The 27,642-nt window shown below is 39.7% G+C and overlaps 1 protein-coding gene across 1 annotated transcript; it reads right to left on the reverse strand.

The window, feature by feature from the left end:
- Window positions 1-1,195: 1,195 nt before the first annotated feature.
- On the reverse strand, window positions 1,196-27,558 carry inppl1a (inositol polyphosphate phosphatase-like 1a). The gene is made up of 26 exons (XM_042486791.1): window positions 27,434-27,558; window positions 18,973-19,036; window positions 16,878-17,025; window positions 16,710-16,791; window positions 14,381-14,527; window positions 13,851-13,941; window positions 12,326-12,415; window positions 11,338-11,436; window positions 9,395-9,545; window positions 8,441-8,547; window positions 7,857-7,959; window positions 7,466-7,662; window positions 7,225-7,342; window positions 6,679-6,775; window positions 6,292-6,430; window positions 6,090-6,189; window positions 5,617-5,705; window positions 5,434-5,515; window positions 5,140-5,229; window positions 4,437-4,550; window positions 3,927-4,103; window positions 3,671-3,826; window positions 3,356-3,440; window positions 2,708-2,794; window positions 1,793-2,528; window positions 1,196-1,236 (listed from the first exon to the last, which is right to left on the reverse strand). Exons 1-26 carry the CDS (start codon window positions 27,556-27,558, stop codon window positions 1,216-1,218), a joined length of 3,495 nt encoding a protein of 1,164 aa, XP_042342725.1. The 3' UTR covers window positions 1,196-1,215.
- Window positions 27,559-27,642: the final 84 nt, after the last annotated feature.

Genomic DNA, 27,642 nt, shown 5'->3' on the forward strand with positions numbered 1-27,642 from the left:
ACTCAAGTCAGAGCTGGTTTTCTCTCCTGTCTCACTTCCTGTCCGCCTCCATCCCAGAAGGAAGGGCTTTCCTCTGCCTGACCTGACATTACCCTTGAGTGCTCTCTCACAACTCCCACATTGTTTCCTCACATGTGACCATTAGTGAGGAAATAAGTGAGACTCGGAGAAGTACACATTGCAAAATACAGGCAGTGTGTTTCCAAGGCACTGGTTACTCATAAAAACCTTCTTTTTCATTTAGCTTTATACTTGACAGTCTAAAGTCCTCAAATCTGAGGAATCTCCAACTCAGGTAGGGTCTCCCAGGACAAAGAAAGTAAAACAAGCTTTACCATTAGCTTGAAGCTGCAGGTCAGAAGCAAAGGCATCGGTTGCTCTTCGCATGAGTCATATCTCTAAATCTGTCTAGCCAGAAAAATAATGTTATCACATCCTGCAACTTCTCGCTAGGTATCAAGCCGAGGGTTATGTAGTGACATTTAAAGGACTGAAATGATTTTCATTAAATAAGGCCACCTCTATGACAACAAGAACACACATACAGTACAAATGAAAAACAATGGTGGTTCTACAAGTGTTTTTTCAAAGTACAAATGAAGTGCAATTTCTCTCAGAAGGCACAGTCTGGCATCAATTGGCACGTTCCAGCTCAGTTCAGTTCAGTTCAGCTGAGATTTGGCCACTTGGGACCCGGTGCGGCACCGGGCCAGTTAGGACCAGTCACAGACCAGTTTCAAACAGTTCATTTCGGTTGGGTTGCTGTTGCTGCTGCCTTAGGCTCTCCAGCAGGATTCGCTTGTGGGGGCGGGGTCTAGCACCCCCGCCTCCTCCAGGTCCTCCTCAGTGATGTCACTGGAAAAACAATTATTGTTATTTAACAATGATAATTTACTTAAAAGAACAACAGAAGTATTAATTATTACTTATTTTTATTATATATTAATCTTTAATTTCACTATATGGATTCATCTTTTTCTGCCTCAAAAGTTGGAGATTTTGCAGTTTTCAGTCTACAGCAACAGCTTTACTTTCCCACCCATTGATGCATGCACCACTGCACGATCGACAACATCATGTCTGAGAATGCATGTACCTGAGGAACTCCAGGTCGTCCCAGCCGTTTGTGTAGAAGTCCCCCCTGCTCAATCTCTCCAGCCCCAGTCTCTGTAGCCACTCCCCCACTGAGGAATCTCCCAACGGACAAAGGACGAGCTAACTGCTGCCCCAAAGTGCCTGCGCAAGGGAAATGAAAACAGGAAATAAACTTAAAAAACTGCTGTAGCTCGTCACTGCTGCCACAGAACAAACATCATTAATGTCACTAGAAAGACAGATACAGTACTATGCTAGCTTATATTTTCCTTCACACCAAGACGGATAATAAAGAAAAAAGGAATCAAGATCATGTGGGTGGGATTTCATACAGACGGACTGTATGAACGATTGCAAACTTTACATATAATACTGTCCCCCCGAACAGTCTGGAGTGCTGAATTATGTCCAAGTTTAAGAAAGCCTCTGTGCTTGTGAGATTATGTACCACACAACTGAGATGAAATGAAACTACCCATTACAAAACAAATAAGTACAGCTTTAAATACTGGCTGCCTACTGAATCCCATAAAGATGTAAATTTAAATGACACCCCATTCTCACAACGCTATACCTTTACTTTTAGAGAAAAAAATATGGTAAGAAAAATTTCCTCTCTTACCTTTTTTTTTTTTTTTTTTACAGTAAACTGTGATGCGTATTTATTTTTCATTTATAAATCTTTAGTTTTTTGTACCTCCTCTGGCATGTCCTCTGCGATACTCTCTGTGATGGCATTTCTGGGGGGGAAGGTACGGCAGGCGTCCAGACCCAAACCCATCGGCTGCCCTCTAAGAGGTGGCGGTGCAGACGGAGCGCGTGGAGGCTGTCCGGGAAACTCGCTCTCACTCAGTGTCTTTGCCATCTGGAGAACAGAACACGACTGATCGTCCAATGCCCCCGGTCCTCCTCCACCTCCCGCTCGTCTAAAGCCGTCTCCAAGGGCCAGTGGGGCAGCAGGACTAGCTGCTGGGATCCTGACTTCGGCCAGGTCTGGGTACAGGGGGCGAGGTTTGGGGAAGGGGGCCTCAGTAACCACCTCCAGGGCTCCCTTAGGAAGAGGAGGAGGGGGGAAGTCAGGAGGGGGTCGATTCAGTGTGCTTCCAACAACACCTCCCTGTGCTCCTGCTACACAGGCGCCTCCATCATCCTCTGAAGAGCCCTCTTCACTAATAGCGCGGACTGGGTTCCCTGTGATGGGTCTACGTGGGTGAGCAGGCCCTGAGGCCCCATAGGGGGGTTTGGTTCGAGCTCCAGCTGAGGGAAGAGGAGCTTTAGCTGCCTGGGGGTTTGCAGAGGTAGGAGATGGGAGAAGCTCAGGCGAGAGAGCAGCTGCCGACTGGTTGGGAACGCCCTCCAGGATGTAGTAGGCGGGATTATTGTAGCTGTTCTTGCAGATGGATGGATCACCGTCTGGTGCTTCCTGTTTAGGCCTTCACAATACACACAAAAACACAACAGGTGGTTGGCGACTTATCTTTTTATGTTTAATGGTTTCTACTTCTTGTCGTATAAAAAATGCTGCTGATATTTCCACATCAAAAAGGGACTACGTGGTTGTAATTTTTGTGTGGTTAACTTGAGGATAACATGTAATTGAGAGTGTCCGTACCTCACAGCAGTTTCCTCCTTGCTGCTTCTTTCTCCCTCCTCACTGACCTTTCCCAGCTCTCCCAGCTGTTTACGAACCACAGATGGCCTACATCAAAAAACATTATAACAAGTCAGCAAGTGGGACACAATAGAGAATTCAGAGATGAGCCTTCTTGCACATCCTTGGCAAATGGTGGAGGATATTAGATTCAGCAAAAATGAAACGAATCTGCACACTGAAGCTGCCGAACTTTACATGTAAGTCATACTGGGTCTCCATCAGGCAAATGGCAAACATGACAGTGTTCAGATACTTTCCATTGTAACAAATTACAGAAAATGAAAGATTTCTTTAAAATGATGTTGGTTCCTGTTCCACATTTTCTCATAATGTTACAGATGTATCAGTTTAAGGACATGTTTGTGCTGCTTTTGGAAAAAAGACATTTCACCAGGGATCAAAAGTGCTCCACAGTACTTTGTAATTCCTCCCTTGGATTATGGTGATATCGAATATAATGCTGATATGTGGATAGCAGGTTAATCATTCTACAGACTGTGTTCTCCTTGTCATTGATGTGTGTAAATTTTAACGAAACATACCAAGTTTTGCATTTTACTATAAATCTACATCAAGTGCAAAATTAAAAGAGTAGAGTGTGCTCACTTGACGTATTCATGTCCCACTCTGGATACCAAAGTGGATTTCCCTTTAGGTCCGCCTGTTTCATCCTTGTCCACACTGATCCACTCTGAAATACAACAATAAAAAAGCAGTAAAGTTAAGCATGAGTCAAACGTCAAACTGCACCATTTGGACAGTTCAAGCCTGCAAATGACTGAATCTCAAAAGTCCTTCCGTAAGTCTCAACTGCTTACTTTACATTTCCTCTTTAGAAACACTGAATCTTTTTAAGTGGTGTCTTTTGAACTCTCCCTATCATTTCCCTATCAGCACACAGATACATATATAGAGCATTACCATAGAGTCTCTCCCTGGTTCCCATCCTTTCGGAGGGGACTCTGACCCTCATGGACCCCCTGATATTTCCTGTTTCCTCGCCACGGTGGGACAGGTAGGTGTGGAACTGCTGTGCTGTGCTGCCAATCATTGACTTCAGCGCTAACACACACTCTCCTGGCAGGGAAAAACACACACATGCTTGTTTGTCAGACTAAAAGTCAACTTGGAAAAGACCTGCATGGCCACAACACAAACATAACCATTCTCTTCATACCGTAGGACTCGTATCCATCCAGTGACTTCACTGTCAGCAGCAGATGTTGGTCCTGCAGGTACTCGATCTCAGAGAGAAGAGGTTTGAGCGTTGTTAGCTGCTTGTTGGACCAGCCCACACGCAGGAAGTTGACGTTGTCGCTGCTCTGACTGTCGTTCTCGTAACTCTTCTTAAACTCTACAGATGAGAGACAGAGAGACAAATGCAAGGCAAAGGGGATGGGAGAGAGGACAAAGGTACGAGGAGGTGGGAATGAGACAAGGAAGATGTTTCTGTTGCATTTCATTCAAAGGTACATAACGAACAGGAGGTGGGGATGCAGCACAGGTCAAAAATGGATTTGAGCTTAAAGGTATACTGACGGCCTGAGTAGGGAGGGAGGGAGAGAGATACGAAAAGAAGAAACACAGAAAACTTTTATTACATCCACTTGGTGCTACATAGACCCTGTCTGTGCTGTAAAACCTGGTGGATTTCTATATGCCTGATTGGTTTTGCTGTTCTTCTCACCTTCCAGACAAGTGGAGTAGAATTCGATGAAGAACTTGGTTCTGCTCGCCGTCTTCACTATGGCCTCAATGCTCTCGAACTCAATGTAGGCCTGCTCTGAAGATTTCGGCAGACCTACACAGAAACAGGCAGCAAGTCGGGATTTAGTGGAGGAAGTGGAGAAGAAAAAGTCAGATCTGAGTAGGTATTTTGCTCAATGGAAAAAAAAACAGCAGAGTGGAGTAAGACAAAAGAGATGAAACATGGTGAACCTAAAACTGGCTTTCAGTTTCAATAAATTAACGTTAAAAGCATCCAAATCCAAAATGTTATGAAAACTTAATCCGTGCTGCTACTTCTGCCAAATTAAGAACAAAGTATGAATGAGTATGGAGAACAAGTAGCAAGGTGCTGTATTATTTTCCCTTCTGTTAAGCTATGAGTCTGACCACACTACAGGAGCACCTCACAAAACGGTCTAGATTTAAACCAGAATACAAACAAATCATCGTTAAGTTCCTAAACATGCAAAGATGTCATTATATTTTGAGAATCAGCTGTTATGGCCAAATTATGTAGTCTAACTGCAGCCTAAAGACAGAGAAAAAGTAGAAGGAAGAGAGGCAGAGTCAGCACAGGAGGAGGAGCAACTGACACAAAGAGGAAATAAACAAAGAAAATTGATTAAAAAATTTTTGAAGAATAAAAGTTAGTCAATTTGTACCTTTCTTGGAGACAAACTGGGAAGTCACCCCAACCTCAAAGGTACCAAACACTGGGGAATGATCACTGGTCACAATATCATCTGTACAGCCTGACAAACAGAAGAGCAAAAACTTTAAGTCTTGTTGTTGATAAATCATCGTATTTACCAAATAACCCACATATATAAGTTTATGATATTCATGTGAAATGAACCAAAAAAAAAAAAAAGTTACTAAAATTAATTTTTAAAAAAAGGGACTCTGTTAGACTAGATTGAGACGTGTGTTTAATGATTCTCCGCTGATAGTCTCACCATAGGAGTTGCAAACAATGTGTGTTTCTGGATATGACTTCCACAGGATCCTGTCACACCACGATGGAACATTCGTCCTCATCTGCACCAGACGGAAAAGCAGAAGAAACAGCAGAGTTATGAGTTGTCAGAGGTGTCAAGGAGGAAGTCTATCTGTGATACTGTCTGCATTAGTAAACATACCCCCGTGGCTTTCTGTTTCTGCCAGACATATGTGTCCCTTGAGCCACGTTCATAACGGTAGGTGGGTGGAAATGAGATCTCTTCCTCCGCTGAAAGTGAGTGGACACACATTGACTCCTTTAAACTCATAGCAGGTTAAGTGGAAACGAATAAAAACTGCATGCTAACGTTATTCGAGTAAGGCTGACATTTTATATTTTGCATAAATTACTTACTTTGGGGAGCTTTATTGACTCTGCAATTTATTGGTCTCATCTGTAACATGTTAATTCATAAAAGCCCTGTTTCCACTGAGGGAAATATTTTTCAGCTTACAAACTAAACAGAAGGTCTCTGTCTCTGTGTTGTGGAGTTACATTTCTAAAAAGGAGTGTAATTATGTAGAACTTACACTGTAAGTATTGTGTCAACTCAATGCAGAAGTATAAATCAAACTTAAGAAAGAAGTCTGATAGAAATGCAGGCATACTAACCAAAGCGTAGAAAGACTTTGTTCTTCTCCCTCTCCAGGTTGAGCTGGTCCACCTTCAGCAGGGGATCAAACTCCTTCCTGTTAATGTAGTTTAAAATCTCCTGCACACAGATAAAAAAAAAAACAACAGCAGCACAACATAAGGGTGTCGTCTCCATCTGCTGCATTTCATCATATCTGTGCATGTGTGTGTTCTGCTCCACCTGTATGTCCATATCCAGCCTATAGTTGAGGTCACCCAGCCAGAAGAGGTGTGTGAATCGCAGCGAGATGTCAAAGGAGCTCAGCTGTTTGTCTCCTAGTGACAGTAGGCGTAGGATATCTAAGTAGTTCTGGTTCCTCCTGCAGGAATCAAATAATAATAATAATAATAACAATACATTTTATTTATAAAGCGCTTTTAAAAGGAATTCTAAGACGCAAATATCACGTGTCATAAGAGGTAAATGAGTCATGTTTGTTTTGTGTGTCTGTGATGTTTCCTGACATACTGTAAAAGTGTATACACCAAAAAGTAAAATTGCAGTGGAAGTGCTAGAAGGTGTAAGACCCTGAAACAAAGTAGCCATAATAAGGCCTGTGGTAAGTACCTGGCAATCTTCTCATTCCCTGATGTCAAGTGACAGTTCACAAAGCCAAAAGATGTGCCGTTAAACATAAAAGACACACCCACAGCTCCTTTGTTACCTAAAACAAACATCAAAACAAACACTGACATAACTGAAAGTATGACAAGTATCACTTCATTGAAAAAAACAAAAACAAAACAAAAACACAATAATTTTGATCATGTTGTAAAAATGAATCACACTAAAATGTCAAGACCCCCTGCTGTGAAAATATTTAGTTTGGGATAAAGAAAAATCCAGAATGATTCTCTTAATTTTAAAGTATACAGTTAAAATTAATATCGGATATCAGGTGTTTTCTTTCTTTTTCAAGTTGCAATTTTAGTCTGACCACAAAAGTTGCTGTAATAAAATCCATATTAACCTCTTTAATTGCATTTTTGTAACAGAAAATGTCAGCCTTTTACTGTGCTGTTATTCCACTGGTCATATTTTGCTTTAGATTTTGGCCAGGATGTGAGGTATGAGGGAGGAGAATAGAGAGTGAATACTGAGCACTGTTGTTACCCAGCGTGTTGGCGATGCCCGTCTTGACACTGGACATTCCCACGTGGCTTATCCGATTCTCGTGTTCGGCTTTCACCAACACAGCAATTTTAATGTTCCACAAGGTTTGAACTGCAATCTACAACCAAAGACGACAGACAGTGAGGAACCTCCAGTCATCGTTTCCGCACTCACACTGTACAAACATTGTTTTCATCGCGAGTACACTACTGTAAACAGACTAAAATCTTAGTCTCCTCACCGGTTTATAATCCAGTTCTGTCTGTTCTTTCAACATGACACGCAGTGACTCCACCCACTCCCGCTCACACACAGAGTTTTCTTGACTTCCAAACACGTACAGGTCATGAGGGATGGTGACCGTCATCTCGTCTAGAGTCTTCCCAAGGCCACGACACAACACCCATGAGGCCTGGTTTTTAGGTGCAGGCACAGAGCCTTCAGACAAATAGCAAAACGTTACAATCGCTTCAAAAATACTCAAACCATGCTCTGCAAATACATACATTTGTGTTGTTTTTTTAATGCAACATATGAAAATATTTAAGTCAGTGTGTTATAATTAATGTAGAAAATGTTGAGAAGAAAAATGAATCTAAAGACATTAAGAGTAATATGTGTGTGTTTCTGACCCATATTCCAGGTGCCTATGAAGATGGAAATCATGTCCGGCTCGTCTTGGTTGGAATGTTTGTTCTTCATCAGCTGCAGCAGCTGGCAAAACGCCTCCCGCTTCTGAAACACACACATACAAATAAGTAAGTCAAAGTGGCCACAAAAGGGCACCTTGTTTTTAAGCAGCAGCACTCAAAGTTTGACTAACAATCAGTGTGATTTTGTATGTTTTCTTTTAACTTTTTAACTCTTTCTGTTATACAGTGCTGTGGGCAGATAACTCTCTTTGGCATTTTCCAGCAGATTTTCTTCATTAAAAGAGAAATATCTGAGGAGATTTAAAGGAGTTGAGAATCACATCACAGAGAGAGTGTCGCTGGAAACTGGATTCATACATGAGATTTGTGTCTGGGTCTGTGCCACAAAACCTGGCCCTGGTGAGTGTCATTCACCTAATTATGAATATACAATTAAAAGAGATATGTGAGAGTAACTTCCTGTCGGTAATCGTAAAGGACTGTGCTCTCTTGTTCTTACATCTTTAAATGTATGTCTGTCTGTTCGTGTGTGTGTGAGTGAGAGAGAGAGCGTGTGAGCAGACCTTGGCACTAGCGAAGATGAAGTCTTTCCTCTGGCTCTTGTCCTTCTCCTTCTCAAAAACAATGCCCAGTTTATTCTGCACCCGCTGAGACTTGATCAGCTGACGGACTGAGACAGACAAACAGACAGACAGAAGGTCAGAGATAAGGAGGGAGAGAGCAATACCAGAAGGAAAAGTGAGGTCAAGGAATAGATCAAGCAGGTTAAAGATGGCTCAAGTTAAGGAAGTAGAACAATGAAAAGACTTTTTTTTCTAAATATATATATCTTTACAGCAACTGCATCTAAAACAGATACAATTAAGCATATGTTAATGTTAATAACAGACATAAATATACTTCATCCCTTGCCTTGGAGTCTCAGCTTTCATGGTGGAATGCAGCTAAAAACCTGAGACACTGTTCATGTTGTTCAAATTACAGAAAGAAAAGGTATGTAAAGGTAAAGGTATATAAAATGAAAAATAATAACTTTAATAATAATTTTGAACATGTCCAGTTGTGAAAATTTTAATGGTGATTTTTCACTGTAGAAAGTGTTGTTATACTCCATTACTGTCATTCTGCAGCTGTAATAAAGGAGACACAAAAATTTGATGAGACCACACTCAGACGCCTGATGCCTGAAGAGAAAGGCACTAAAACGACAGAGCATTTCAGAAAGAGGGTGAATACAGGTGTTCCAGCACAGACAACATGAGGAAAATAAAATGTTTTTGAACATTAAAGCATTTAAAAATGTTCTGATAGAAACCCAAAATATAAATGGGAACCTGAAAATGAGCACCATATGTCCCCTTTCATGAATGCTGCTGATGTTGTCTACAAGCTAAACTGATCACAAGAGGAAATACGTCACTATCTGCTGAATAATTTCCTGGTGGAAACACTGATTACTCAGCAACAGTTCATAAAAACTGGGGGTGTTGCGTATGGAGTGATTGTGAAATTCTCACTCTTGTCGTGTGTGAAGGTGGTCCAGTCCTCCTGGCTGTCCTTCACTTTCTTCATCACTACCAGTCGTCCTCCCTCCACGTCCACTGACAGAGTGTATTTCTGACTCTTTCCTATCTTTGTCAGCTCTGCCAGGTAAACATCCAGCTTAACCTGAAGTGGATCAGAAGAGGAGGATTAATAACATACAAACTTACAGAAACTGGAGGTGTCTGTAGTGCATTTATATCCACAAAGCTATCTATTTTCAAAATCTTAACACCACCAGGGGTCTCCACAGAAGTTTAGTGGACTCTTCTCTCCCTTGACTGTCATAACACACAAGTTTGCTGCTTCTATAAACAATGTCAAGTGTTTTATATGAAGCAAGAAAGGTTAGAAATCTGGAAACAAAAGGCACAATTTTTATGATAATCACAATGTCCTGATCACACATTTCTGTTCGACTACTACTCACATACTGTCTCCATATTTACACAGAAATGTATTCTGACTTTGAGTCATGTCAGGTAAAATCTCACTGGGGTCTGTTTGTGAGTAAAGGGGGTGAGTCAGGTGCCACATCTCAAACCTCTTCATCTTAACAACACTTCTGTTCCTGTGCAACAGGAAGCTGCTGAAAGGAGGTCACCGCAGAGGATGCAGACTTGGCTGACAGCTAATATTTCAGATCATGCACCTCTTCTTCCTTCTCTGTCTCACCCTTTTCCTAATGTCTTCCTACTAATAATAACTAACTCCTTACTATAATTTTATGACAAATAGACAAAATTGCAGTTATACATATCTACTTGCATATTTATTATGCGTGGGACTATTGTACCAGAAGTAACAAATGCCATGAACTATGACAAAGCCACTGATGATGCCACAGGAAGTGCATTACAAACATTCCTGTGGTCTCACATCAGCTCTGCTAACAAACTTCCTGCTGTGTGTGGACGAATATATGACTTCACACCCTGTTTAACAGTAAATCAGGTTCAGTTTGTCCTCTATAAAACGAAAATACCATTCTTCGACAATAAATTATAATAAAAAATATTTTCCAGGGCCTCTTATTCCTGTCATAAAACAGGAAATATGCCTGATATATGATTTGGATTAAAATATGCATACCAAAATCAACAACAGAGTGGAAAAAAGCTTTGATTTCCCATAGCAGCAATTTGGCAGTTATTACCAATAAGTTTCTTAAAAAGTATGGGATCCCTTTGATGATTGCTAAACTGCAGCTCACATCACCTTTCTCTGATTTAAAAAACGGTAAAAAAAAAAAAGTCTTAATTTTAGTTGACGCACTTCCAGGAAATGTCAAAAGCTCAAAAGCTAGGAACAAATGACGTGATCGTAATTACCACCTCAATACCAGGGTTCCCGCACATGCAATATTTATGAATTAATTTTCATAACCCTCCCAGAACTTTTCTATAATATTTCACAACATTTCAATGACTTGATTAAAGAGGTCTAAAATGTGTAAGCCTGTAAACATGCACTTCTCAGGCGTTTGGGGATATGCAACCTGCTAGCGCCTGCTATCTTTACTGGCAAGTTAGACATTTCTGCCACCAACTAGCTGCATATGCTAACCACACCGGCACATACGGGTACTTTGAAAAATGTCGAGACCACGCCTCTTTTTGGGGGATAGAAAAACAAACATCAAACATATTTTGAGTCGTGTAAGACAAGTACTTTTTGAATAGAATTGAAACAATAGATAAAACAGGGTCTATTCAAAACTCTTATTAATTCCAACCCATTTCCAGGCCTGGAAAACAGTTCTTCTAATTTCATAACTTTTTAGGGAATTTCATAACTTCTTAGGGAATTTCATGACCATGGGAACCCTGTATTACTAACTTTATATCACCCACTAAGCGGCAATTACAAATAAAATGCATGTTTTACGAGTTTGTAGGTGGTGTGAGTGCAGCTGTACCTCGAAAGCCTGCACAGGGATGGCTTTGCTATGACGCATGGAGAGAGGAGGGAGGGGGCACGGCGAGGACAAACTCATGTCCTGGAGAGCTTTCAGAGCCTGAGGGGACAAAAAGAGAGCACGGGAGAGCAGCATTAAAAGAAAAAAAATTAAAAGACAAAATGAGTAGAAACAAACACACATACTAGAGAAAAGACACACAAAGAGATACACTGCATTGTTTGCAAGTATTGGAGTCAACAAGGAAACAGTTTCCCATTTCCTGGATGTGATCTAACATGAGCAGAGAAGGTGGAGCTATTGACATCACATGAGGCAAGATATGTAGCAGGCAACTTCCTACCCAGGCAGCTAAAGCCCCTCCTTATAAATAAAGTACAAGTGTTAATAGTGTCCCCTATCAAAGCATGACAGAGCTGGTCAAACTGAACTTCGGCATTAGGGAGAAAAACAAAGTGTCTAATTGGTGAGGTATACTGTACTAGAAAAATCCTGTTAGGCATGACAAAAGACAGAAGAGCTTAGCTTTAATCACTTTCCTTTCATCACCTATGTGACACACCCTTTACACCTGGCTTTCTTTGTAATACACATCATGCAAAAAAATCTTAAAGGGCTTTAACAACAACTGGCTACTTGGTCCAAAAATGTCACCCCAGCAATCCTCTCCATCTCTGGGTCTTCCATTTGTTGGCACTGAAAGGGCTCTCTCTCACTTTGTCACACAGACACAGACACAGACAGACGCACGCACGCACGCACGCACGCACGCACGCACGCACGCACACACGCACGCACACACACACACACACACACACACACACCAGCCTGGATCATGCTGGGCTATACGTGCAGCCAGCAGGGCTCCGAGACAGATGATCCATCATATGGAAGGTCATCTAAACTAACCACCTTCAACTAGCAGCTGTCCGTGTGTGTGATCATGTGTGAGGATGCATGCCTTCACATGATCGAATATACTGTGTACCTTCTTCTCTATGGAGGACAGCAGGTCTTTGAGAATTGCCAGCTTGGTCACAAGGTTCTCCAACTCCTGGTCTCCACCTTGATTCACTGACTGATAGAAGAAAAAGAAAATTAGAAACCACATTAGCGGTATGGTTTGAATTGAAGAACAGGACACGGTGAGACAAGAAAGGATGAAATGTTATGTTTTGCTGCCACTGAGTGAAAGCTTCACAGTTTAGTTTTCTAAGATGATTATGACTATGATTTAGTAAATTGCACACTGAAATGATGCTGTAATGATGGCGCAGCATGTAAACTTGCACAACAAACTGGTATTTCTCAATTACACAATGTCTTACAAATTGTTCTTAAGGCCGCATAACTGGCCTACACATGTAGAGATACTGTATATCAGATTGTATTCAAACATAAGACCAGATGTTAGTGTGTGCCTGACTATTGAACTGATGCCACTCATTACAAATGAAGGCAGCACAGATGCAAATCTACCATTTCACAATAATTTGACAATTCAAAACTATTTTTCAATTCTATTTATACATGGAAATTTAAAACTGGAAAACCATTACAAATAAGACATCTCTACATGTACATATCCTATACAGACAAACACAAACTACTCTGTAGTGTATAGTGTGTGTGTGTGTGTGTGTGTGTGTGTGTGTGTGTGTGTGTGTGTGTGTGTGTGTGTGTGTGTGTGTGCGGGCAGGGGTTGTGTTTTTTGGATGTTTGATTTACTGCTCTCTGTACGAGGAGTTTTACTAGTTAGAGAGGCTTAAAGGGGAGTATTTTCTCATGTGACACATCATGTTGAATGTGAGTAATACTGGAGGCAGATCATGACAAATGTAATTGTTTAAGATAACAGTGAACAGAAGTGACTGTTTGGAAGTGGGGAGAATATTTTGGCAACAGTCTGGAGGAAGCATTTCTCATTAAGGTTTAAAAATGACCAACTGATATACTGTACAACAGACTGCATATATTTTAATTTGACAACCTGGGTATTGCTTACAAATTGGTGGTGATTTATAGACTTTTTTTTAAATGTGGTTCTCTGTTGAATGATTTTTTTTTGCACATTTGAGCTCATTCTCAACTCATCCAGTCTTTCATTATTTTTCCTCCCAACAACCTAAAAGCTACCTCATTAAGCAATTCACTTGATTCTAAAAAAATATGTTCAGTACTAGTCATAGTGATGTTACTGCAGAATATAGTGACTGAAAAAATAAGGAAAATCAGGCAGACAGCCCAGCAGCTGTAAGGGGCTACTTTTAAATCACAATGTTGGGATCTGTAGTCAATGACTGGCAGCCATTGGCAATCCCTAGCTGAGGGGTCTCTCTTCATACAAATTACACTTTATAGCAGAAATGCAGTAAAGGTAACAGTCCAGTTGTTTGACACACGAAGCAGACCAGCTGAGAGACAACAGGAATGTCTCCCCTTGCTTCCATTCTAACTTAGCACGCACGCACACGCACACACACGCACACACACACAGAGGCAAAGATGCGTACCTGTTGGATCATCTTGGAGACCATGAACGCACTCTGCTGATCAAAGACTTTTGACAAAATCTCCAGACCAGACAGAACCTTGTCCACCTCCCTGTTCAGGGAAACAAAAAGATCCACAACTTAATTCTATTGGACCAAACTATATAATATCGGATATTTACAGTTTTAATGGGCAGTTTGGGCCTGTACAATGACTTACAGATTAATGGCCATGTGATTCACTTATATTTGTCAAATTGACTTAATCCACGCCTTATATACAAGTTTATTTTCTGTGGCTTATCACAATGTTTGAATGTGCAACATCTGCCACTGTGACCAAAACAAGAGACGAGTTGAAGACTCTGTGGGCTGGAAACTTTTACAAGTGAGTGCTGTTTGTCTCTGTATGAAAAGCACCAGTGTTGCTTATAACACTAATGATGACTTCAACAATGACAAGTCAAAATGTTCTCGGAAAAAAAACTATGTGCATGAAAAAGAGTGTCTGACTATGTGTGTCTACAGATGTGCTGGTGAGTCCTTCTTACCCATTGAGGCGTTTGCAGGAGGCCACTAGTGTTTTGTTGAGATGAGGCAGAGAGCAGGCTCCCTGCTTGACTGCTTCAAGGTCCAGAGCATAGCTGCCCTTCAGGTACTCATGGGAGATGGTGCTCAGGCCATTTGCTGCTGGAGCACTAAAACAAATTCAAAAAACGTCTAATGAGTTTTTATAACCCTTGTCACTACATACATATAATTAAAGTGCCATTCTTTTACTTTATTGCATTACTGCCATAAATCATAAATACATTTTTTTAACTTTCAGCTGATACTTAAAACAGTGAGTACAAAAATTGCAGATAAATTACATCCTTTGCATCAGAAAACAGAGAGATGTCATGGACTTCGTGTCCTATCTACAGTGCACATATGTGAGTCTGTCAGTGCTACATCTGTGCAGTCAGGATTTTTAGAAATCACACACTTCCTCTAACACAGACAGACTTATGTCTACCTTGCCACCCACAGACACACACAAACACACACATGCCTACACAACCAAGTGAGCCAGCAGAATGCCCCCAGCCTCCAACACACTGGCAAACCAACTATACTTGTACAACTAGTTTAAAAGTTTGTGTTACAAACCGTCACTGCGGTCATTTTAAGGATGCCAATGCTTTGTAAGCTCCCTTTTTAGTTGTACAGAAATACAGTACAATACCTCCTGTGGGGCTTTTTCCTTAGCAAAAACACAGCTGACACACAATTCAACAGCTTGCCAATTTTTTCTTTTTTTTCCTGACAGCCCATTGCGCCACTTTCATTACTGCCAAATAAAACACTCAGTTTGCTGTAATCTCTGCAACTTTACCTTTTTTATGATAACAATCCTTTAATATTGGCAACATTGTGGCTTTTGAGTAACTAAAGTAAATTTCACTCCACCAAGCCTTTTTTTTAACATGCAAAGTCTGCAAACCAGCAGACTGCTGAAAATGTCAAATGTAAAAGATTAGGGGATGTCTTGTTCCTTCACCGTCTCTGATCTATGATGTCTTTTGCACTCATTTAGGAAAATTTCATAAATCATATGTAGAAAATATCATGGCTAATTCCTATGACCGATTTTGAGCTTATGACCATAACAATTTGACATATGAAGACCAATTTGACATACTGTATGAAGACCACTGTGATGGAATGGACAATTTTGCTTCATTGATTTCACCTACAGTTAAAACTGATAAAGTTTATTGCAGCACGCTAATTTGTGGTATTTCTTTCATCTCTGGCAAAATTCTACATGTAGTTAGTTATTTACATCTTGCAAAAACTTCAGTAACTTTTAAGTGCGACATAAATGTCAGAATTATTTTTATTCTGCCTCCAAACTCCCATTTGGCTTTCAACAATTACATGATTAATGTTTAAAAATCCTTCTTCGCTCATTTGCTGCTCATGTGATTCCTGAACAAACAACAAGCCTCCACTATTGAAGAGCTGTCATGCTGCTGCGCACCCTGCAGGGAGACCCTGCTGCACCCTGCAGATGCAGTCTGGGAAAAACTTTCCTGAATTTGCAACAACAGACTGGCAAAATCTGTTCATCAGCTACCATCATCCATTGTGTGGAAGTATTTCAGATTTAGAACTAATGGGTATAAATATATATTAATATACTTATTTAGAAGAGAACAACGCATAGGCCAGGAGTACATAAACTTGTGTCTTACTTGTTAAATCACCTGAAAAACACCTCAAACTGCAGTATGATAAATGCACTAGGGCCAAGAAGAATAAAGGTCACTAATGATAAATAATCAATCACAATGTTGATAAAAATAATTGTGATTTTCATTTTGGCCATAATTCTGCAGCCCTGGAGAGAAGGCACTCATTTTTATTCATTAATATACACAGATCTGAGCAACACACACGTGCACACACAAACATCAAAGCCTTGCATCATCTGTGATCCAGTGTGGTTTTATACCAGGATGTGTATAATGTTTGATATTAATATATAATAACGCTTACTGTGTGAAGCGTGCATGTGTATGTCATGCGACAGAAACAATGAAAGTGAATGCGGTATGTTTTTTTGTTCATATAATCACTGATACATCAGTTTGCTATTTTGGTGAGCGGCGCTGACCTTATTGCCTTCACAGTGAAGCAACATCCTGCTTCTGTGTGTGCGTGTGTGTGCTGCGTATGAGTGTTTGTGTGTGAGATTTCAAAATATGATTTCGTTTGTACAACTCATTGTTAAAATGTTGGTTAAGAGACTCCACAAGTAAAATGTGATTTGATTCTCAGTGCTAAGTTATTACTATTGTCAACTTGACACAGTAATCCTCATTGACTTTGTACCTCTCTGTGGGTGTGTCTGGACCAGGGGGAGTGGAGGTGGAGGCAGAACGAGGGGGGAGGGGTGGCTTCTCATCCTCCCCATCTATTAATCACAGAAAAGAAGAGATAACATGTGACACAACAGAGACAATCACCACACATGCAAGTGTGCTTGCATGCTTGAGATACCTGAATAGTCCCTGTCATCGCTGACAGCTGTTTCCTCTCTGTCCACAGGGTAAAGCAAGGTGGTGACCAGACCCTGGCTGGGCTGCAGGTACAATGACACCAGCTCTGGTAATGTCTTAAACCGCTTAGGCTGTACGCCCTGAGATGTCTGAGAGAAAAACCAGAAATACTTAATTAATCCCCTGGAGTATTTGGTACACGTCATAATTGCTCATAGAGAAGACACAAAAATAACGCACAGCAGGAAATTAACAAAAGTTAAACAGTTAAACAAAACTTCTGCAGTATTACAAGGATTGAACACTAATCATAAACATCCAACTAAATATATCAAGGTGAAATGGCAGAAAGAACTCAATGTGGAAATCTCAAATGAAGACTGGCATAACATGTGGAAGATACACCATTCATCCACTAATGAGCGAACCTGAAGGAAATTCTCAGGATAAATTCCCGACATGGAAAAAGTAAACAGCTGTTCTGTCTTCAGAAATATTAGCAAGAGTGGGGTCGTTTGATGTAGACCACTCTCATGTTTTTTGGAAATGTCAGAAAATAATAACAATTTGGGAAATGGTATGCAAGGAGTGAAAGCAAATACTAGGTTATGAGGTCCGTAACAGTTGTTTGGTGCTTTATCTATGTAAACTGTTTGAAGAAAATGTTATTGCTAGTGATAGACATTTGATCAAAATACTGCTAGTGGCAAGAAAGGTATCACTGGGAACTGGGGTAAGGAAACGCCACCAACAAGGGACCAACGGCTAACAATTGTGGAAGAAACCTTTATGATGGAAAAACTGACGCACATAATGAGACTACAAGAAGCACAACTAGAGAGAAAATGGGAAAAAATGGACTCTGTGCAGAGCTCAAAAAGACAACACTGGAATGTAACAATGATTAATAGATATACTGGTCTTTAAGGATGAGAAAATGTATATGCACCCGAGCAGTTTATGTTGTGTTAGCTTTTGTTTTCTGGGGTGGCAATTTCTCACAACTGACATGTCAGTGTCTCTAATAAAGGTGTTAATAAAGATTTAAGTGAAAAAAAGAGAAGAAATAGAAAAACAAAGCATGCAAGAAAAAATGCATAACGCCACAATATGCCTCCAAATATATATATATATATATATATATATATATATATATATATATATATATATATATATATACACACAAGAAACTTACAAGAAATATGACATGTATAAGAAATAAGAAATGTAATAAGGATTTAAAATTCTGTGCATGGTACTACAAGTGTGCTAAATATAAATGCAAGGTATTGTATAGTTGAAACATTGTACAATGTATTGCAAAGCTAAATTAATTATTGCGCAAATAATGTAGATGGCTTCAAGTCAGTAATGCCTGTTGTACAGTTTTGCTATTCAAACAGTGCAGTATTGCACAGTTCCAAAACAGAGGAGAAAATTTAAAGAGTGAAACAACAAGTGACAGAGAAGGAAAGTTATTTTCTACATGGTATGAACATAACAATAACATCCAAACTCCTTGGCTACAAGTAGTCATGTTATTGAAATCTCTGGTGGTTCCTATTGTTCCACATTTACTGTCGTGTAAGCAAATATGACCCAGAGGTCTAAATATAATTCAAACCAGGAAGAACTGTCTCGGTAAATACTGCTCCCAAACATATTCAGTTCCAGGAAGCAAAATCAAACTTAGACTCTTTTCAACGTCAAAACTAAGAACCTAAAAATCATACAGCAGGGACACAGATGTCTGAGATGTGGCCACACAGACAGTCTGAAGCACCATGTGTTGTCGTATGTGTGTGTGTGTGTGTGTGTGTGTGTGTGTATGTGTGGCTGCTGGTGGGACTTCACAGCTGTTGGACATGACGCACAAAGAGGCTGCTGTTAGTGTGTGTGTGTGTGTGTGTGTGTGTGTGTGAAAGAGAGAGAGAGAGAGAGAGAGAGAGCTCAGAGCCAACAAAAGCATCTCTGCCTGCCAGCTGCTACTGCGGCACATACAGTTTTTGCTGCACATGCACACACACTTGACCTCAGCGGAGTGTATGTGTGCGTGTGTGTGCGTGTGTGTGTGTGTGTGTGTGACTTCTCTGTACCTGTACAGCCAGAAATCCTTCATCATCTGGGAGGATTCTGTACGTGTGGACATGCTTCTGAAACCTACAGAGAAAGAAACACCAAAGACAAAAAGAGGTCAGAAAATTGGTGCAAATGGAGTGAAAGACAGATGGAGGGAGAAATGACAGAAGAAAAGGAGACAACTTTGATTCAACAAAAGAATAACATAACAAGTCTGGCATGAGAACACACTCTTGTACTTGACCTCTGTGGGGGTGTGTTCATAGCGGTGTGTGTATGCATGTATGAGTGAAAGAGGGGGGTTTAGACACTGTAGAGAGCTTCAACCTGTTGCTGTCTGTCACAGTTGTAAGTGGGCCTTGTCCTTACAGTAGCATGATACAGTAGAGCAGAGTGGAACCTAGCCTTCACACATTGTTAAGTCAAAATGATAATACAGTTTAAAGAAACAAAAAAAAATCCATCATATTTCAAGACAGAGAGACTAAAAGGAAATCATCATGTCTGTTCTTAAATAACTCAAAATCTGCTATGTACTGCATTTCTTTCAGTCAACAACTACACATCAAACTTCAGAGTCTGAACTGCATTTCTGATGAACCACAACTTTTTTTCCCCAATCAATCGCAGATCAATGCTCTGACACTGTCATTGCACAGACATGACTACACGCCTGCAGCCACAAGCTGGAGTTCAATGATTTTCATGTCTGCACTTCACGTCTGCTCACTGGACCGGACACAAAATGTTCAATTTGCCAACCAAATGTTGTGGTAGACTTCTGTTGGTGTGTATACCGCATGCATGAGTTATGGTTGTGCATCTGTTTAGATGCGTAGGTGCTAGCTCACCAGTCTATGCAAAGCACTTCAGTAATGCTTTTACTGCTGCTTACAATGTGCTTATTTACAGGACGTGTGTGTGTATACACTGTATAAAATGAGGGGGGGATAAATCCATGTCGGGAATTCATCCTGCCCTGACCTCTCAGCTGTTTTTCCGGTCTTTCCAGGTCAGTGTTCCACAGCTAAATGCACAAATAAAACATGGACTGGATTAAATTAAACTACTGAAATAACTTTCTAAGAAGCTGTGAGAGTTTCTGCTTGAGCATCAGATTTAACTGAACTTTTTAATAGGCGACAATGTTATCATATTAGTTCTTGGCAAAATGGAAATGATTAAATATCACAATATTTTTTAACAAATACCTCACTATCAATATTGTGGAAAAATTGCAGAGCTGACCTAAATTTAGGGCTAAGTATCATTTAAAAATTATGATACCAGTGCCAATACAAATACCCTTAAAGTGATACTGATACCAGTACTTTACTGAATAACCATCATGTGAATGGAACTGTTGTGTTGCATAAAACGCCACCAGACACCATGAGTGTGCAGTTCAGCTAGAATTTTAAATGCTTTGGTGGCATTTGTTTCTGTCTGAGTGGGTCAACACAGGTCATCAAACCTGGTTTCCCAACTTGAACCTAACCAGGGCCCAGCATAGGTCTGATGATTAGCTGAGGTCTGAAAATCAGCAGCAACACATTGGGTGGGCATTAGAAAATCAAGTTAACATTTTTGGGATTCGATAGGAAGTTCCATACCAGACAATTTAAAAGCACTTTAAAACAGCTTCCAAGTACATATGAATTTAAATTGTAATGTGTTAAATTTGCTCACTGTGTTTTAACCTTTGGACAATTTACTTGTTACTGAAAGCAATTATGTTTTTACAGGCTGTTTATTGCCAATCTCTGCAGTAGCGGCTCTGACACCAAAAACTTACATCAATATTTTTGGTGTGCTTTTTTTGTATTCTTGCCTTTATCTGAGGCAAGAATAGAAGGGGTATAACATGCAACAAAAATGCTGGCACAGATCTGATCCCACAGCATCGGAGTTAAATGAAATGTGCCAGATAAACCAGGACACTGAGAACAGAAGTTCCCATGTTGAATTGATGTGCAGCACATAAATCAGCTTGTTGCCAATAATAGTTCCATATATCATGACTCCAGCATTTGCTCACTGTAACAATATAAACTTGATAAATATTTGCTCCTGCCTTTCAAGGCCCAGCTGTTAACACAGTCAGTAAGATGAACTGTTCCTTTTGTCTGTGTGGCCTCTGAAGCCATATCCACATTTAATCCTGTCATATTATGGACACAATGCATTGTAGGTCCAGTGGCACAGAATACATACACAGGAGTCACTGCAGTGTACAGTAGTGCAATTGTGTGTGTTTGTCTTCCTGTTGGCAGCTGATGAGATTCTCTGTGGGTCTGAGGAATAAATACTATTGTTTCAGTGGCAGCAAAGTTATAGCAGGGGGAGGGAGACAGAGAAAGAGTGTGAGGTTTATTATGGGATAGACATAGACCCAAAGCATAGTGTGTTTGTGTGTGTGTGTGTGTGTGTGTATGTTGTCAACAATAGTCTGTCTTGAGGGTAATGACTGCACCACTGACTCCCTCTGCCCTGCTGGTCTTAAGTGCCACCTCCCTTTCTCCTGTCTCATCCAACCGCAAGCACAAGCGCAATAAGTCAGTTCAGTCCCCACACTGTAAACTGTATGTGTATCGTGTATCAACACACTCCACACACCGGCTTAAAACAATCAGCAAAAAATTCCTATATAATTCTTACGATACTTATCATTCAAAATGTAACCTGTGCCTCGCTGCTAAACTGAAACAAACTGGTGAAGTGAGCACAGGTAAAAGCCTCCATTCCCTGTCGATAACCCTCATTTATATTAAATTAATCACAAAGGAGATTTTATAGGAAAGGAGAAGAAGGGATGAGTTTTAGACAGATTCTTAGCTGTATCACAGTGAATGATACAGTTGGTCACTTTTATGAAAACACCTTTGTGTCACAACTGCTGAAACTGTCACCATATTCTGAGAGAAGTACGTGACATGGATAATCTGTGAAAAAAATCATGTCCCTCCTCTTCCTACTGCCACTAATGGCATTTGCTAGAATTTACCATAGCGCACCAGAAACAATCAGTCAGAGCCAAGGAGTCTCTAATGCAGCTTCCATGTTGGAAACAGCTAACTGAAGTGCCTACAGTGACCTCCAGCCAAAACAGCTTTCTCATTTAACGGCTAAACAGTGCACTTAAACATCTGGGGTGAGAAATAGACAATGTAGTAACAGATTCTTAATCCATATTTCATCACCCTAGATTTACAGTTTGACCAAAGTTAACGCAATAATTGATATGATTGACAGCTGCATTATACACTCCTTGGCTCTGAATGGTTGTTTTCATTCCCTTGCGGTAAAGCTATTAGAAGTGCTACAAGGCAATACAGTAGGCAAATAAAAGACACAAACTACAGCTTTAACATAAGGTTGTGTAAAAGGGGGTTCATATCTATATGACAAAAAGTTTCTACTATTGCAAATCTTCCTCCCATTTAATGTGATCACAAAAAAGGAGGGACTGTAGTCATAATAACTTTTATAATACACAGTTGTGTCGTCTCTCAAATGCTGATTTATCAATACCTATCAATGATGAAAATTTAAAAACTGATCCAATACTCATTTTCTGCAGTACCAGCTGCACTTTCTTGCTCTCTCTTGTTGTTGACATGTTTAACACATTCATTCTGCTGTTCTTTACTACTAACAAAAAAAGAAGATGGAAAGATGATGGAGTTATTGTTGTCATGTTGTAGCCTTGATATATATATATATATATATATATATATATATATATATATATATATATATATATATATATATATATATATATATATATATATATATTATATATAAAACTTTATTTTTTTTTTAATAAAAACTTGAATTGTATGCCCTCCTAGTGGTATGAAACACTATGACAACACTAATATGTACAAACCTGAAAAACTGGCTAAAAAAAAAAAATTAATATATATATATATATATATATATATATATATAGAAATTCCTAACCCACAAACTCCACAGGGCAATAAAAGTGTACATATACATATATATATACACCCACTCACACGCCTTCCTGGTGAGGAATGTTTTTCCAGAAACATCTAGGTTTCAAACACACGCTGAAACACAGAGGTCTTTGCCTGAACCCCAACATGTTTAGACACGCTTAACTGATACTAAAGAACATCTTCCTGACAGGACAAATAGGAAAAAGTTCAATATGTCTGTAGTTGTTACACTGATGCATACACACATGCTTAAATTAAATATATGGCCTCACCTGATGGGCCTCTTGTTGGAATCTAAAATTTGTGGCACTGAAATGGGAAACACTCGAGAGATTCTTTAGAAAACTGTTTTTTAAATATTTCAATATTAAATCACACTGAGATGAATGACAAAGCTCTATCATACTATACATTATTCAAAATACTTTATCTGTACAATTTGTAGCACATAAATACCAAACACATCTTTCACACAATTATCAAATATGCTCAGTAAGCTGGTCAAAGTGGTCACTTCCTACAAAAGCCTGCATGCAAACACACAAAAACACAAATTCTGCAGACTGAAATGTGCACAAAGAGGATGTGAAAGGCAAAGACCTAAAGACGTACTGACTGGGCAGCTTCTGTAAAGTCACCAGTACAAGTACTCTTCCCACCAGTCTATTCTCAGACAAAAGCAGAGTGGAAATACTTCCTAAATATACTCGAGCCTCCACATTTTTCAAAAAGGAAGTGCACATTATATGTGCATGTAAGTCGTAAGGGCAAGCTCAACAAAAGCCATGTCTAGTAGCCATGTTCAGGTAAACAGAAACATTTTGGCAAGCACATGTTTTGTTTGCAGGTACCTAAAATAGGTCACATGGTTTAAGCAGTAAAAATGACACCAAATTTTCTTGGAAACTTACGGTAACCTACTGGCAGCTGTAGTTGCCAGCATCCTACAGTTATTTTACAGAGTTACTACTGTAAATTACTGTACCAGTATATTACCATTGAATTTAATACAGTATTCTACACAGTAATGTGAAATTTACAGTGTAATATTCTGTGAAAATATAGCCAAATTCTAATAGTAATGTACAGCTTTTCCAAGAAAAACAGGAAATCTTGATGCTTATTGGAGCCAATATTACACTGTAAATCCATAGACTGTCACACTTTATCATAGAATACTGAAAAAAATTAACTGTAGTATAACATTGAAGCAATTTCACTTAAGCAGCTTTTCCCATAAAATTACAGTAGTAGAAGAATGTGAGGTTTACAGTGTAATATTGGCTCCAAAAAGCATAAAGATTGGGCCGTGTTTACTACATTTTTTTAAAACTGTGCATTACTGTAAGAATTTTGCCATATGTTTTCAGCAATTTGTTAGTGTAGTTATTCACAAAAAAATTACAAAACATTATTTCAGAGTGAGAAGATGATGTTAATTCTCTTAACAGATACAACTTATTAGTTTACTAATACACAGGGCAAGCTTGTAACCAGCTAGTTTTACCTTGTTTGCTTTAGTAGCTTTTTAAGTAAGTTGAAGCATACAAGACAAAGGAGATGGTATCAGCATCAAGAGGTATAGACATGAGCCCTGAGTACGCCTCACTGAGGGCCATGACTAAAAACGGTGTGCTATTCAGCAGTCTGGAGCCTTTTCACACGTCTGGTGATTCAGATTTTACTTCCTGGAAATGCTTTTTTTAAAACTCAGTAATATCAATACAAGCTCACGAGAGTCAACTGCTTGACCATAACATCTTTTCCTCTGCTGCTTCATGGGTTGTTGCAAAATCCTGGGTCATTGCTGTTCTCAGTTATGACTTCAGACAGATTGTCACTGACATACTGATCTATCAACATTGGTCAACATGAGCTGTGCCTGGGTGTTGGGGTGACTTGGCAGTACTTTTTCTTTGACATGTTTATGAGGAAACTCTTAGAGGTTAAAAGCAGTAAAATTGTTTGTAAATCAAATTTGACTAAAGTCTGTCCATAACAAGCTTCAGGCATCATGAAGGGAAACTTTCTGAGATGAAAAAAAATCCATGATGTGAAAGGTGAAAGGGGGGAGGAAGGGAGAGGTGGAGGCCGGAAGAAATCCGGAAACGCATGATGCATGGATGTAAGGAATGCTGTTGGTCTCAGAGTGACCTACTGAATTGGTGCATCCAGCAAAGAATGAAAACTGGATATCGTCTAATGTTAATTTTAATAATCCAGGAGCCAAAATTGGTTGCAAACTAATTTTTCTAGCTTTTTGTATGACAAAATGAAAAACATGTTAACACTGGCAAATATCCAGTCTAGCTGGCAGAGTACTATATAATCAGGTCAGACTACAAAATAAAATACTGTAACAGTGTCATCATTGGTGTAATACAGCATATGCACTGCTGCTGGTGTGCATGTATACACAAAATGTACTCAGCATGGGGTAAACTATCAGATAGGGGATGTAGGCTGAGTCAATGTCAGAGTACTATGTTGAATGGCAGAAGCCTTTTATTTCCTGAATCTCCACAGTCAGTAGTCTAGGCATCGGTTTAACTTTGTGTGGGCGCTGCTGCAGGGGCATGAGTCATATTGGTCAGTTGTAAGTTTAACATCACCCTTTCCGCATTTATTTGACCTGCCAATACCTGTGTATTGAATCTTGGTCTGCTTGTTAGGTGGACAGAGAATGGACACAGCTTCTTGAACTATTGTGCAAAAGTCTTGGGCGACCATGGATTTGTTTTGTTTTTTCAGCAAAGTTGAATTGAGCATAGTATATTCATTTCTCAGTCGCTTTATACAGATAGAAACCAAAAATACAGGGAACATGTACAATGCATTACAACAAAAAAAAAAAAAAGGCTTCTTCAGACTGAAGTCAATATATTTGGCTTGAAATATGGAATCGTACAACCATGACAAACAGCACTCAAACAATCAATATGGAGATTTGGACATGTCTGGAATGCAATCTGTTATAATACATCAAAGAATTAGTGTTGTAAATCTCATATTGTCTGCCCAAGAGAGTTCAAGACATGCTAAGTGGAAAGGGAGGTCAAACTTAATATTTGCAACTTTAGCTTGGTGAAGTTTTATTCTGAAATATTTGCATTTTAATGCTGTAAACATAGTTCCTGTATGTTCTGGTTGTATATTATAAGAGACGACTGAGAAATAAATATGTATGATCATAATCACCTTGCTAAAATGACAAAGTTTAACTTGGCCTAAGACTTTTTTTAGTACTGTAAGTCAGGTAGTGAGGTTGTTTATTTCGCTTACTGAACAGCAAAATTGTCCTTGTGTAAATAAGGGTGGGCGTCTCATCACCGCTTTCAGCAAAGACTCTTGCCAGGCCTCTAACCTAAACTGCCCTTCCTGTAATTTTATGATATACTGTGTGAGAAGATACTGTGTGTAACTTCTCAGCTAAGCAAGCTGCTTCACCACTGCAATGAGCTTATTGGACCCTTGAATTAAAAAATCAGCAAGACTTTAACAGCCCCAAAGACGCTTATATTTACCTCGACCGTCATTCAGTTTCAGTGCCCTGTAAAAACGGCGCTGCAGGCGACCACATCAGACACAAGACAGACAGGGACAGCCCTAAAGTTGTGTGCCATGCTGGAGTTTCACTGTTGGGCAGACAGACAGTCTCTCTCTGGCACTCACTGACTTCAAGGAGAAAGTAAACAAATGCCTTGTTTAGCTGCCTTATGTAGGTTTTAACTGCAATTTGACCAAATGGTGCAAGGAGAGTTTAGGTTAAACTTTTAAAAGTTTGTGTAGCTTAGCAGAGCAACAACAGACTACACTTAAACACAAAACCCAAGGTTCTATATAACCATATAACTCCTCCTCAGAGAGTCAGACACTCTGGGACAATAGACTAGATAGACCTTAGACTTAATACGCCCATCTCGAATTATAATGCTGTTATTTATTTGTTATCATTTCAAATGTGCAAAATGTATTTTAAGGTGCAATATTTCTTTACACAATGTCTTAAGTGCAATAACTGGTGCAACAATTCAACTATTGTAATCCTCTGTGCAATTATTCAAATGTGCAAAATTCTTTCAACCAAAGAATGTAAGCTATATTCAACATGTAACTAATTTTGCATATTCATCACTGTTTTTCTTAGTTATGTACATATCTACTTGTTTTTTAGTATTGCAGCATTTCTATTTTATATTTTGACACACTTTACACACTCAGCACATTATATTAATAGGTTTTTACATACTATGTGCTCATATTTATTTCCGTTTTCTATAATTCTCCATGCTTGGCACCAGAGCGACTGTAACAAACAACAATTCCCCCCCGGGATCAATAAAGTATCTCTAACTCTGATTCCCTGAAGGCGTGTGCTAGCTTACATACAAACGTTAACGACCACTTAAACTAAAACCTTGGAAACTTCTCCTGGTAAACAAAGCCAAAAGCGGCCTCACACATACGCTAAGAGTTCATATAAACTTCTCTTTTCGGCGATAAAGTTACTTACAGTACACACAAAGCATAAGCCCCGTTGACACTCTCACTGTCCCGCACCAGGAAGCTGCCGTCTCTCCCGGCCCGGGCCAGCAGCTCCTCGGCCGCCGCTCGACTCAGGTCCCGGTGATACCACATCGGCGGTGTGGGCCCCAACGGAGAAACCCCACCACCACCTCCACCCCCGGCCATGGCCACAGCCCTTCAAACCGGGTTCAGCTC

Source organism: Plectropomus leopardus, chromosome 5 (genome assembly GCF_008729295.1).
Source record: "Plectropomus leopardus isolate mb chromosome 5, YSFRI_Pleo_2.0, whole genome shotgun sequence".
NCBI lineage: Eukaryota > Metazoa > Chordata > Actinopteri > Perciformes > Serranidae > Plectropomus > Plectropomus leopardus.